We start from the raw sequence: 13833 nt of genomic DNA, 5'->3' as shown, positions 1-13833 counted from the left end.
GAGGCCAAAGCAGGCAGATCACCTGAGGTCAGGAGTTTGAGACCAGCCTGACCAACATGGAGAAACCCCGTCTCTACTAAAAATACAAAAATGAGCCGGGTGTGGTGGCATGCACCTGTAATTCCAGCTACTTGGGAGACTGAGGCATGAGAATCGCTTGAACCCAGGAGGCAGAGGTTGCACTGAGCCAAGATGGTGCCACTGCACTCCAGCCTGGGGTGGGGAATAGAGCAAGACTCTGTCTCAAAAAAAAAAAAAAAAAAAAGGGAACGGAAGGGGAAGGGGAAGGGAGAAGGAAGGAACCATGAAAAGACATAAAGAAAACTTAAATGCATTTTACTAAGTGAAAGAAACCAATCTGAAAATGCAAGATACTATATAATTCCAAGTATGTGACATTCTGGAAATGACAAAACTATGGAGACAGAAAAAAAGACCACTGGTTGCTAAGGGTTGGGAATGGGGTGAGGGAGGGAAGAATGTACATGTAAAGAACAGAGAATTTTTAGGGCACTGAAACTACTGTTATGATACTATAATGGTGGATACAAGACATGGATACACTGTCAAAACCCCATAGGATGTACTAAACATAAGACATGGATACATTTGCCAAAATCCCATAGAATGTACAACACAAGAGTGAACCTTAATGCAACTATGGGCTTTGGGTGATAATTATATGTTAATATGGGTTCACTGATTATAACAAATGTACCCCTAAAGTACAGGATGAGGTGGGTCAGGTTGTTCTTGTGTGGACAGGGGTATATGGGAACTATCTGTACTCTCTGTTCAAATTTGCTGAGAACCTAAAACTGCTTTAAACATTAAAGTCCAGACCGGGTGCGGTGGATCACGCCTGTAATCCCAGCACTTTGGGCAAAGGCCAAGATGGGAAGATCACGAGGTCAGGAGATAGAGACCATCCTGGCTAACATGGTGAAACCCCATCTCTACTAAAAATACAAAACAATTAGCCGGGCATGGTGGCGGGTGCCTGTAGTAGCTGTAGTCCCAGCTACTCTTGAGTCCAGGAGCCTGAGGCAGAAGAATTACTGTAGTCTCAGCTACTCATAAGGCTGAGGCAGGAGAATGGCGTGAACCCGGGAGATGGAGCTTGCAGTGAGCCAAGATTGCGCCACACAGCACTCTAGCCTGGGCGACAGAGTGAAACTCCGTCTCAAAAAATAAATAAATAAATAAATAAATAAATAAAGTCCAATAATTTAAAATATGTATGTATATATATTTTTAAAAACTGCACACATAAACTGTTTAGATATTTATTCCCTGTCCTCTATTAAAATAGTTCCTCTAAGACCTTTTTTGAACAAGTAATTACAACTTGATTTCTGGGTAAAGTTTTGATTTCACCACAGCATCTTTCAAAAGCAAAGTATGTCTATGCTGGCATTTCAGAAATGCACTTATCTTCAGATTCTTGTTGCTTTGGCCAGCACTAGAATCTTTTTAATAATATATACACTGACATCTTAGACTTGACACATGATAAGCAGTCTTAAGAGTAATGCTTAAAAAAAATCATCACTGCCAGATAATGCTTATAATACAAGGAAATAACATATAACCAGATTATATAAATCTGAAAATTATTTCCAAAAAATCTACACATTTTGGGATTGGAAGGAACCAGAGAGAACACTCAATTCACCTCCTCCCATTTGAGGTTTATTGCAGAAGGTCCAAACTCATTATTTGCAAGATATTATCTCCATACTTTACCCTTATCTACATCTCCAGTATCATCTGCTACTTCCCACTAGGCCCCTTGTGTCTGCTGTGCAAAAACTCCCCATTCTCTTATTAATTTATTAAGTTCTTTCATATAATCAGTGTCTCTGAACACGCTATTCCTTTAGTCTGAAATTCACTGAGATCTATCCACACGTAATAAGTGCCTATTCATCTTTCATCACACTGTTTGAATATTAATTAAAATTAAGACAAAAGACTTAATTTAAGAAAAGTTTGACCACAAAATTCTGACTGTGGAATAATTCTAAACACAAAAAGAACTGTAATGAAATCTTAAACTTTATTTAGTAGGTAGTTGGTTGCCGTTACTGGTCTGGCAATTTTTTTTGTGGGGGAGGGCTACTGTAGGATACAGCATATGAATAAATATTGCTGGTGTTAGGAAGCAGGGATTTTATTATGAACAAAGGGAGATTCAAATATGGAATAAAGGAAGATGAGAAAGAACCCTGTAGTACTAGTTTTGAACTGGAGGTATTAATATAAATGCATTAAATAACAAGCGAACAAAAAACAGATACTCCTTGGTTCTGTCCACTGAAAGGGTGAAACCACAATGGCAAGAAATAGCAATGAACAAATCTATACTCAGACTTTTGTTTTCAAATACCGCTGCCCAATAAAAAGGCAGTACTAGGACTTCTGAAAAAATGGCTGATTCCAAGTCTGAAGCAAGAAAAAACCAAAGTAAGGCTAGGCATCATGTTACTCTTGTTTTGTTTCATTTTGTTTTTGAGTCTGGGTCTTGCTCTGTTGAGCAGGCTGGAGTGCGGTGGCACAATCATGGCTCACTGCTGCAGCCTGGAACTCCTGGGCTCAAGCAATCCTCCCACTTCAGCCTCCGAAGTAGCTGGGACTATAGGCATGCACCACCATGCCTGGCTAAGTTTTTTTATTTTTGTAGAGATGAGAGCTCACTATGTTGCCCAGGCTGGTCTCGAACTCCTAGCCTCAAGAAATCATCCCAAATATTATGTTAAGGAAGTGCTCAAAGACTAAAGAACAGTCATGTTAAAAGGACACAGGAGCCAGTCTCTAGTCAAATTTGGGACACTTTTAGCACAAAAAAGTTAAAAAAACTTTAGTAACAAAAAATAATACATAATTATTACACATACAAGAAAAAAAAGAATTGCAGATAGAGAAGAAATGTTACAATGTTTTTAAATTACTCTTTTTGTAATTAATTTGTTATTATTATTATTATTATTTTTGAGACAGAGTCTCCCTCTGTTGCCTAGACTGGGGTGCAGTGGTGCCATCTCAGCTCACTGAAACCTCAGCTTCCTGGGTTCAAGTGATTCTTTTGCCTCAGCCTCCCGAGTAGCTAGGATTACAGGTGTGTACCACCACACCGAGCTAATTTTTGTATTTTTAGTAGAGATGGGGGTTTCACCATGTTGGCCAGGCTGGTCTCGAACTCCTGACCTCAGGTAATCTGCCTGCCTCGGCCTCCCAAAGTGCTGGCATTACAGGTGTGAACCACCCTGCCCGGCCTTTGTAATTTAAAAATTACAATTTGGGCTGGGTGCGGTGGCTCAGGTCTGTAATCCCAGCACTTTGGGAGGCTGAGGCGGGTGGATCACGAGGTCAGGAGTTTGACACAGGTCTGGCCAACATGGTGAAACCCTGTCTCTACTAAAAATACAAAAATTAGCTGGGCATGGCAGTGGGCACCTGTAATCCCAGCTACTCAGGAGGCTGAGGTGGGAGAATCGTTTGACCCCGGGAGACAGAGGTTGCAATGAGCTGAGAGACTCCATCTCAAACAAAAACAAAAACAAAATTACAATTTGTAAGTCCCCAGTATAATAAATAATACAGATAAAGACCATTGATGGATGCTAAACACAGTGGGTGAAAAGTTGTTGGGGTATTCTTACGGTCTCCAAGTATCATTTTACTATTATGCTATATGCTAATTCTATATACTAATTCTAAGATTATATGCTAATTCTAAAGAGGAAAATGTACCTTTACAATGGAGAGATCTGGCTATTACCACCTTATCCAAACATTAAGCATTATCCAAAAAATTAAGCATCACCAGTGATGGGACAACCTGATATCATTTGCCTCATAATGTAATGTACTGTGAAGTTCACACTACTTAGCTTCTCCTTCATATATACGTATCTCCTATGTAATATTTTCCTAAAAATATTTATTTTGAATCTAATCAAGTAAACATATAAATTTAAAACTAGGGACATTCTACAAAACTACCCCAAACTCTTTTTATAAAAGGCCAAAGCCATGAAAAAACAAAGAAACAAACAACAAGCAGGATATTATTCTAGATAAAATTACAAGAAACATTAACCACATGAACCTTGACTAGATCCTGGATGATAAAAGTAAAACAAGAAATATAAAACACTTTTGGAGACAATTGGGGAAATTTAATTACAGGCTGTCTGCTACATATTACTGAATTACTACTGATAGTCTGAGGTGCAATAATGATTTATGGATATAAAGGAGAATGTCATTCCTAGGAGATATATGCTGAGATATTTAGGAGTGAAATCTCAAGATATCCACAATTTACTTTCAAATGGTTCAGCAAATATGGAGGAAATACGTCAAGATGTTACATCTGGTAAATACAGATGAAGTATATGGGTATTCATTGTACTCTTACCTATAGATTTGGAATTTTTTAAATAAAAGCTTCGGGGGTAAAATCTCAGTTCAAATGTCGTATTTTCTGCGGATGCTTTTTTTTTTTTTTTTTTTTTACTTTTCTAGTGGAATTATTTTTTCTATCTTCAGTATTCCTGCAGTCTTTGTATTTCTACTTTAGCACTTAGCGAATTTGTTAATTGCTAATTCCTAGGTCTGACCTTTTTCCTAAACTGTGTGAAACTGGCCTCATCTTCATTCCCAGAATTTAGCTCTTTATCTGGCACCTACTAGGTATTCAATGTTTGTTGTATGATGAGATAAACTGACATGCCACAGTAACAAACTCAAACTGAATCTAGGTATTGTCTATATCACGTGTCTCAAACTTAATTAAATCTATCAAGCAGGAAGCCTATTAAATGGTCCTTTGTGATCTGTACCATTATAATGAGTACCCATATCAACATTCAGTGGATTTAAAATTGATTTAAAACAAAGCATAACATGTTTCCCTCAAGCAGACTCACCCTTCAGTCATCGCAGGCATATTTTCATTTAAATTCTTCACACTTTCGACTCAAGAAAATTAGAGAAGCATACCTGCTCTACATCCTTGGAAGTGGAGGTCTGGTTTTCTCCCATGATTCCAGGCTGCTCATTTTCCCACGGTAATTTATTTTTTCCTTTTCCTGCACTTAATACCCTTCGGGTACAAATAGTTGGACTGTAAGATCCATAAATTTGCATGCTATCCCTTACGTGGTCACCACAGTGACAGTGTGCACTCTGAGTTCTGTTACCAGCCAAAAGCCAGTCCGTATCTGCTCCATGTGCCAAATGGTGTGATCTACCCCCGGCAGAAGATGGCATCAGTACTGCATATTCCACAAATCCCTGCTCTGTTAGCCTTGGTAAGGTTTTCCTAGCCAATCTGGCCTGCACAGCATTCATCACTCCATCTCCATTATCTTGCAGTTCAACAGTATCCACAGCTTTAAAAAGGATGCTGGTTTTACCTGAGCCCATTGATGATGCCAATACGGCAAAAGCTTCTAAAGCTGCTTGGCGTACCCTGCGTTTGCTATCTACAAGAGCTGGGGCAAGATCAAAGGACAGTTTGGGCAAGTCAAAATCCTCACTAGGATAGGTCAGCAGGGAGCAGATGCAAATGTTCACCACCTCCTCTCTCACTCTGGAATGCTTATGTTTGAGATGTTCCAGGAGTAAACAAAGCACCTGCTGAGGTCCTACTTCCTTCATTAGCTTGAGGAAGATTTTCATGTATTCTTGTTTGATCACCAACTTGTTGTCTGCCAGTACTTTGACAGAAGCTGCTATAACTGGTCCCAAGAACTGCTGTACCTGCTCTCCAAGGCGAATAACCAGTAAATGCAGGACTTGAAGTGTGCCATGAACCACTTTGAAGTTAGAATCGTCTAATAAATTATATAGCAAACTAATGAAGCCAACAAGACTAGAATGAGGAGTAGAACTAGGGTTAAATTTTCCCAGCACCTGCTTTAGTTCTTCGACGGCCTGGGTTCGGTTCTTATAGTCTTCCTGATCCAATAATCGTGAATGCAGCTCCTGAGGAATAATCCCAAATTTAAGATTGCTGTTGGAAAGAGTCACTGCACAGGGAAGGGGATCTTCAGGAAATCCAGAGGCTTCAAGTTCCAAATAATAAGGAACTTGACTTCCAAACTGGGACTCCAGGCGGCGATTGTAGTGTCTCCTCAGGGCAGAGGGGAGACGAGAAATATACGATTGAAACCTGTCTTGGCCAAGTCGCTCCCCAATTTGTTGAAGTGCGGAGAAAGCTGTCTCAGATTCTTCTTCTGTCTCCTGATCACCAAGCTTTCGGGCTAGGGATATTATCACCTCGGTGAGATCCAGACCAAGCAACAAGTCCTCAGTAGTAAGCAAGATGGGAAGCAGTAGTGCTGTGGACGCTCTAAGTCGGGCATCGGTACTTTCCAGTCCTTGTTGTATAAGCGTTCTCAGCACCTCTCCAGAACTACGTTTCAGACATATATGCAGGATCTGCAGCGCATCTTTCCGCAGGGCTGGATTCTCTTCCCGTAACGAGACAACTAGTTGAGGCAAAAGTGCTAAGCTAAAGGCCTCTTCCAGATGTCCTGCCTCCCCCTGACCCCGGAGAACGTCTGAGAGAAGTTGCAAGCAGAGCCGCTTCTCATCACTGCCTCCTTCCACAAGCACTCGGCCCAGTGCCTGATACAAAGCTTCCTTGCGTCGGGGGAAGCCAAGTCGACCGCCCCGCCGCGGCAAAGCAGCTTGCAAAGCCTGAAAGGCCTCAGAAGGATCCGGCGCGGTGCGGAGGAGTTGAAGGAGCCGAGTCTCCTCTTCATCTCCCCCTGACAAACCGCCTCCAGAATCAGACCAGCTGCTTGAGACTGCCTCCGAGGGCATCAAGAGGGCCGAGGTCAGAGGCGAAGTTGTAGTGGGGCAGGAACCGTGGTCCCCCGCAGTTCCACGGCAGTAGTAGTTTTTCTCTCCTCTCATAATGCCCCCAACTCCACTATCATCAGTCTCTGGGGCGGAAGGACGACTGCGGCTCTGGAGCCGAAAGGCAGAGAGGACTGGAAAGGGCGGCAGCAGAAGCAGAGCGGAGGGCGCAGCCGCCATGCAGGGTCGTTAGGTGGCGGTGGTTGGAAGAAATCATTGCCGTCTCCGAAGGGCTCGATGGAGCCCGGACTTCCAGATTCTCTCCAAGCCCCAAGCTGCAGAAGAGGAAAAAGAACAGCTTCAGCCTGCCGCCAGGCCGCCCCCAACTCCGGGAGGCAGCCTCTGGCAAAATGGCCCCCGTCTGAGCCGTAGACCCCACAGCTGCCACCGGGCGTAACCAAGGGCACCACGTGACCAAACCGATTGCTTCCATGGTGATGTATCCAGCGCGGACCTCTTGACCCGGAAATCCACTTGCCGTGATGAATGCTGGGTTATGTAGTCCACGTCAGGTGTTGAGACTAGGCCAAAGTCTCCTGGAAGAGGAAGTCAGAACGTTGCAAACGCAGCTAGAGCGGAGAAGGGAGGAGGGGTGAAGACATTAGACGGATGTGACGCTTTCCTTGCTCTGGGCGGAAGTTGCCCACCCCACCCGTAAGAGTTGGGGTTTGACCGGAGCTAGTGAGGATCCAGCCCAGGCTCCAGTTGTCCGCGGCTCCTCCTCCTGTCGCTTCCCGTGTGATTACTGGGACTCAGGTATTTTCCTTTTGCTGTCCTCCAGCGGTGCAGACTTTGGCAGTGTTTTGCCTGAATGCCACTGGTGCTAGAGTAAGAGGCAAAGGACTGAGCGGAGCAGGTGGAAAGAGGGACGACATCTTCTTGTGCAGGGCTGGTTACCCTTGTAAACGCGTTACTCTCTGCCACCCTGAGTAACTGTGATCCTTTCCTCTTGCCATCTGCTTATCAGGACAGAAGATCCGGACCACGGCCAAGCTCACAAATCGGGTACTTTTTTTCAATTCCTGGTCTTTGGGGCCTTTATTCGCCCCCGCCCTCCTCCCCTTTCTCCTTTTGTCGACTTCTCTTAACCCTCCGGCCGTAGAGGGTTAATTTTTTTTTTGTTTTTTTTGTTTTTGTTTTTGACCACGTTTCCTTACCCTCATCACTTTGCGTTTTCTTTACAACGTACATAATCTGGAAATAGGTCTGGTTTTTTTTGTTTTTGTTTTTGTTTTTGTTTTTCCCTGTAGCTAACCGCCTCTCCCTTAGACGTTATCAAAGTCTTTCCTTCTAATGCAGTTCCTCTGTGGGACTCTCCCCTTCCCTCTGCCCCCTCCGTCTGCCGCCCTAGCCCCCCTGCAGGATCCTCAAGCATCTCTGCGGCCCTTCAGTCTCCTAGAGATAGAGATTGCGAAGACAATTTCACTTGCGGTGGAAGTTCTTGGCATCACGGTTCTAAGAGAATTCTGCCCTGTGGATTTAGGAATAATAGTAGACATTTATTTATTTTAGGCGAACTGAGAATTTTGTGTGCATTTTCTCCTTATCATAAATGATACTTAAACGAACACAGTGGAGGAGCTGGCGTATCTAGTGTGAGCCTGAATGCTTTGGAGTGTGTAAGAGAGATTTTTTTTTGAAGGAGTATTAATACAATTACTTTTGAATGACTCGTGCGAAAAGTCTAAGTTATCATTTGAAGACCCAAATTTATGCACTTCAAATGCAAGTATTCCTACCCTTCTCTGTACCAGGTGGGATTTCTCTTAAATACTTTTTAAAGTCTTGGGATAATTGAGTCACATATGCTAAACAGCTTTATAAATAATGCTCCCAGCTGTTGCAAGCGCAAAAATAATTTCTGAATTTTTGCCTTAAATTACGATTTGAATATCAGTTTTGTTTTGTTTCTTGGGGGGTGGGGATGGGGAATAGACTTAATATAAATGAGGCTGTGTAAATATACATCCTATGTTTTGGTTTAAATTCTAGGCTGTTACTTGGGTTTTAATAAGCCATTTTCGCGTTTAAATGAATCTGCCTAAATTAGGTTTGGCTAACATGTTTCATTTTAGGGACAGGTTAAAGACAGGGAGGTGAAAAACAAGAAATGATTGTAGCAGTTGTCAATGAGAAAGTGTCTGTTTCTCATAGTCCCAACCTAAGAAGCTCAAATGTGTAGACCCATGTATTGCCCAGACTTGAGGAACCCAGTTCAAACTAACCTAGATAATGATGTACACATTACAGTGCCAGTTTATGTTGAATCAGAATTTTCAAGTTGAAAATCCAGTGCACTCTTTCTTGTATCCAAGAACTTGAGAAGCCAAGTTAATAACTAGAGGTTGTGTGGTAATCATGGAATCACAGAAAAGGACTTCGAAAGTCTTAAATGAGAGACGTGGATACTTAAGCAGTTATCATGCCCTTTTCCTGGGAACAAAGCAAGATGAGTCTTCCTTTTGATTGTTTTTTTAGGTCCCTGTGAATCACTGTACATTACAGATTGCAATTTATTTTATATCTGTTATATTTTGTCTCTTTGATTGAAGACTTAGAAGATGCATTAGTCTCCGTAGTGGATATTTAGGAAATGGGATCTCATCAGCATCACGTCTTACTAATTATCTTTTAGAACTATTTTGTGGAACGTAAATCTCATTCATTGAGTGTGTATTCTGTTTATTATGAAGCAAATTTTTTTTAAATCTTACTTTGGAAATCTAGGAATTCTTCTTATATTGACTTAAAAAGCCTTTCGTATTTAATCATATATAGAGAGAGTACAAATTTATAATCAATTTTTAGTATAGTAGAATACACTATCAGGTGTTTTATTAATAGTACACCTCAGAAGGTTAAAAGGAAGTGGTTAAGGATACATTGAAAATTGCAAATTCAGCTAAAACAAGTTTAAAATTTCAATAATTTCAAGAGTGTAGTTAAATTAGTGAATTATAGGAATGTGTGTGCTACATATGTTAATTTTTTTTTAGCTGAACTTAAGGGTAAACACAATTGCCCTAAAACCTCCTTTATTTCCAGAATCAGAGATAACATAGTAGTTCCCTGGGCGAATCACTATGATTTTTCTATGTTCTTACTCAAATTTTACAGACATCCAGGAATATTGAACATCAGTGTGAATTCTGTAAACTAGTAAGAATTTTGTATAGTTTGAGAAGTTATTGTGAAGAAATGCTATGCAAATGAAAGTTGCTATTAGTATTAACAAACAATTATAATAACACAATGTTTTGAGTATTTGCTATGTGCCAGGCACCATGCTAGGTACTTAGTAAATATTAAGTCATTTAATCCTCTCAAGAATTTTTTGAGGTTACATCTTCTACATTTGGACTGTGGAACATTTTATGGGTGTTTCCACAAAAGAGTAATTGGATAGAGGAAGAAAGTATAACTCACATTTGCTTAGAGCTTGGAGAAGGTTTTGGTGGAGGTCAGTGTTGAAACTTTAGGATAAAATTAAGATTTTTTTTCCATTATTCATATGTTTTATTATATATCATTTAATTATATATTTTTAAATTTATTTTTTTTCTTTCAATCCTTGTTTGGTTGAAGATTATATATATTTTAATCTACCCTTTTTGGATTTCTATTCAAAATCTTTTTAGTTTCTTGTTTGAGGTAACACTTTAATAAGTTAAGAAATTATGAGCTTATTTTACAGCATTGAGTCAGTTTTCTTGATGTATATGAGTGATATATTTTCATCTACTTAGGTTTATCTTCCAAAGCCATTACATATTTCTGTCTTCAGTCAAAACTGTAATTTTAGAGAAAAATCCAACTTGTATTGCATGTTAATTACTATGTATAAGTTAACAGAATTTCACGTCTGTTGCAAACAGTTTTTCAGTGGACAGGGGTTAATTATGTAACTTAGACGCCTGTCATAACATGGATTCAGAAATAACACAGAAGAAAGCAAGTTCCTAAAGTCATTACCACATCCAGTAAGAGTTCTGACAGGCTTCTAATTTTACTTTTGTTTGTCAAGTAATAATAAAAGCCAAATCTCAGATAAAAGGAAAATATCCTAACTTGTTCCATAGGCTCACTGATAAAACTATATACCATTATTAGTTGAATTATCCTATGAGAAAAGAACTGTGGGAAAGAAATTTAAGAAAAGAGCAGATGTGATAAAATATTCTCCTAATTTCATAAATCGGTTATTTTCTCCTTTTAAAGAAAACTGTCTCTTTGATTTTTTTTTTTTTTTTTTTTGTAGTAATCTTGATTTCTCGTCACCATTTATTTACTCTGGGTGTGATCTATATTTATATGGTGGCAGATAATTGCCTCCCAACTGATTTCAGCACCACTGTTTTGTGGCTTAGGTGTCAATTAAGTAGATAGGGACTAAACTCACAACTTGACCTTTATTAACTTGGTTTCAGAGGCTAAAGTTAAGTTACTGTAGACTATGGAAAGTTTGATTTCGTTTTAATTTCAAATAGATGCTTTTTATTTGATATTGACTAATGCAGTTACCAAGATTCAGAATACTATTAAGTGTTTGCTTTATCGTTTAAAAAAAAAAAAGAAGGAAAGAACAAAAACTATAGCAGGGATATAGAGAAACCTGCTATACCAAATCTGCTTTTAGACAAATACCAGAAGGCAATGATTGTTCCATGGATCCTTCTTTATTTCATTTTAAAGCCCTGATGTATTTTTGTATCTAATGTGTGTATATTTTATAAAGATTTTATGTGAATGATCTATCCTCTTTGTATTTCTGTTCTGCACATTTTTAATTTCTTGTTTGAGTTAAAATTTTAATACAATTAAGAAATTCTGAGCTTATTTAATAAATGAGTCAGTGTAATAGAATATTTAAGAATTATGTAGACAGAGTGCCAAGGTTTAAATCTTGCCTCGGACTTAATTTCTCTGTGCCTCAAATTTCTTTATCTGTAAAATGTGTTATTTCTGAATCCATGTTATGACAGGCGTCTAAGTTACATAATTAATTCCTGTCCACTGAAAAACTGTTTGCAACAGACGTGAAATTCTGTTAACTTATACATAGTAATTAACATGCAATACAAGTTCAATTTTTCTTTAAAATTACAGTTTTGACTGAAGACAGAAATATGTAATGGCTTTGGAAGATAAACCTAAGTAGATGAAAATTTTACGGATAAAGAATAGTATTTACAGATAAAGAAAATTTTACAGAAAAAGTAATAATAACAGTACCTATTATATTGTTGCTCTGAGGATGAAAGGAATTAATACATGTAAAAAGCTTAGAACATTAACTGGTACATATGACAGTCAAAGGTATTCTAGACGCTCTTTTGTAGAATAATTTCATTTTATGAGAAGTGGTAACAATTATAAATTGATTCAGTAAATATTTTAAGCAGCTCGACATTGTTTGGCATTTAATTTTTTGAATGTAATGTGTAGAGAGCATTGTTCTAAGATTAAGAAAACATTCTAGTCCCAGTAACGTTTTTTACTATTTATGTATCTTGCTAATTCATTTAACCTCTCTGAACTTAGGATTCTAAAACTGTAAGTCTTATTCAAAATTTAGTGCCTTATGTTTCTGTTGTTTAAGAAAAAACTCTCTTACTGTGCAAAATTTCAAAAACATGTAAAAGCAGAATAATATGATGAATATCTATTTACCTATCACGCATCTTCAATAGTTATCAACTCATGATGACATCTATATCCCCTTCCATTCCCTCATCCCCTATTATTTTGCAGCACATCCTAACAACATATTATTTCATCTACAAATATTTCAATACAGCTGATTATGGGGGCTCACACCTGTAATTGCGGCTCTTTGGGAGGCCAAGGCAGGAGGATTGCTTGAGGCCAAAAGTTCAAGACCAGCCTGAACAACATAGTGAGATCCCATCTCTACAAAAAATAAAAATAAAAAATATTAACCAGGCATGGTAGCATGCACTTGTAGTTCTAGCTACTCAGGAGGCTGAGGAGGGAGAATCCCTTGAGCCCAGGAATTCAAGGTTACAGTTAGCTATGATCACACCATTGTACACCAATTTCAGTATGTATTTGTAAAAGAAAAAAGCTCTTAAAAACACAACCACAATACCACTATTTAGCAACAAAAAATAGCAGTGACTAATTAATATATTAAAATCCAGTCAGTGTGTAAATTTCCAGCTGTTTTCTAAACATATGGGTGCACACACAAGTGTATGGTTCACAGGTTGTATTTGATTGATATGTCTTTTAAATTTATAGGTGCATTCTCTTTATTTCTTGCAGTTTATTTGATAAAGAATTTAGTTTATTTTACAAGATTTTTCATAGTCAGTATGTTTTTGCTAATTGCATCTTTCTGGTATTGTTTAACATGATTTTTCTATTTTCTATATTTTGTGTAAATTAATAGTTGGAGCTAGAGAGTTGACTGTAGTTTAATTGGCCTGACTTTGGTGTGTGTTGGGGGTGGGACGTGAGAATACTCATGGGTGTTATGTTTTTCCATCAGAAGGTCCAATTATCTAGCTCTCTCTCTTTTTGTAATATAAACAGCCCTTCACAATCAATGCCCAAGATTTATTAAGGATGCAAAATGGTAATATTCCATTATTCCTTCTTTATTTATTAACAGGGATACTTTTAAAAAGAGAAATTTGGCCAGGTATAGTGGCTCATGCCTGTAACCCCAGCACTTTGGGAGGCCAAAGTGGGAGGATGGCTTAAGACCAGGAGGTCGAGACTAGTCCGGACAAGGTAGTTAGACCCTATCTCTTAAAAAACAAAAACATTGGCCGGGCGCGGTAGCTCAAGCCTGTAATCCCAGCACTTTGGGAGGCCGAGACGGGTGGATCACGAGGTCAGGAGATCGAGACCATCCTGGCTAACACGGTGAAACCCCGTCTCCACTAAAAAATACAAAAAACTAGCCGGGCGAAGTGGCGGGCGCCTGTAGTCCCA

General features: G+C 39.1%; 2 protein-coding genes across 4 annotated transcripts in view; one reads left to right on the top strand and one right to left on the bottom strand.

Moving 5' to 3' along the window:
- Positions 1–7279, bottom strand: part of FAM179B (family with sequence similarity 179, member B) — a 164925-nt gene extending 157646 nt beyond the window's left edge. The window contains exon 1 of the mRNA XM_011996232.1: positions 5008–7279. Coding sequence (XP_011851622.1) covers positions 5008–7053 — 2046 coding nt within the window. The 5' untranslated portion in view covers positions 7054–7279. The remainder of the gene's footprint in view (positions 1–5007) is intronic.
- Positions 7280–7498: 219 nt separating this feature from the next.
- The window catches only part of KLHL28 (kelch-like family member 28), a 39514-nt gene continuing 33179 nt past the window's right edge, over positions 7499–13833 (top strand). The window contains exon 1 of one of the 3 annotated variants that reach the window (XM_011996234.1): positions 7499–7629. Coding sequence is in view for 1 of the 3 variants with exons in the window: in XM_011996233.1 (XP_011851623.1) it covers positions 8586–8627 (42 nt within the window). In the remaining 2 variants the exon portion in view is untranslated. Of the gene's footprint in view, positions 7630–8378; positions 8628–13833 lie in introns of those variants that run through there. The other 2 variants (XM_011996235.1, XM_011996233.1) reach the window with 2 other exon arrangements.

The sequence above is a fragment of the Mandrillus leucophaeus genome, unplaced genomic scaffold, assembly GCF_000951045.1.
Source record: "Mandrillus leucophaeus isolate KB7577 unplaced genomic scaffold, Mleu.le_1.0 Scaffold505, whole genome shotgun sequence".
Lineage (NCBI taxonomy): Eukaryota > Metazoa > Chordata > Mammalia > Primates > Cercopithecidae > Mandrillus > Mandrillus leucophaeus.
Note: the sequence above shows the minus strand (reverse complement) of the source record. Positions and strands in the feature narration are given on the sequence as shown.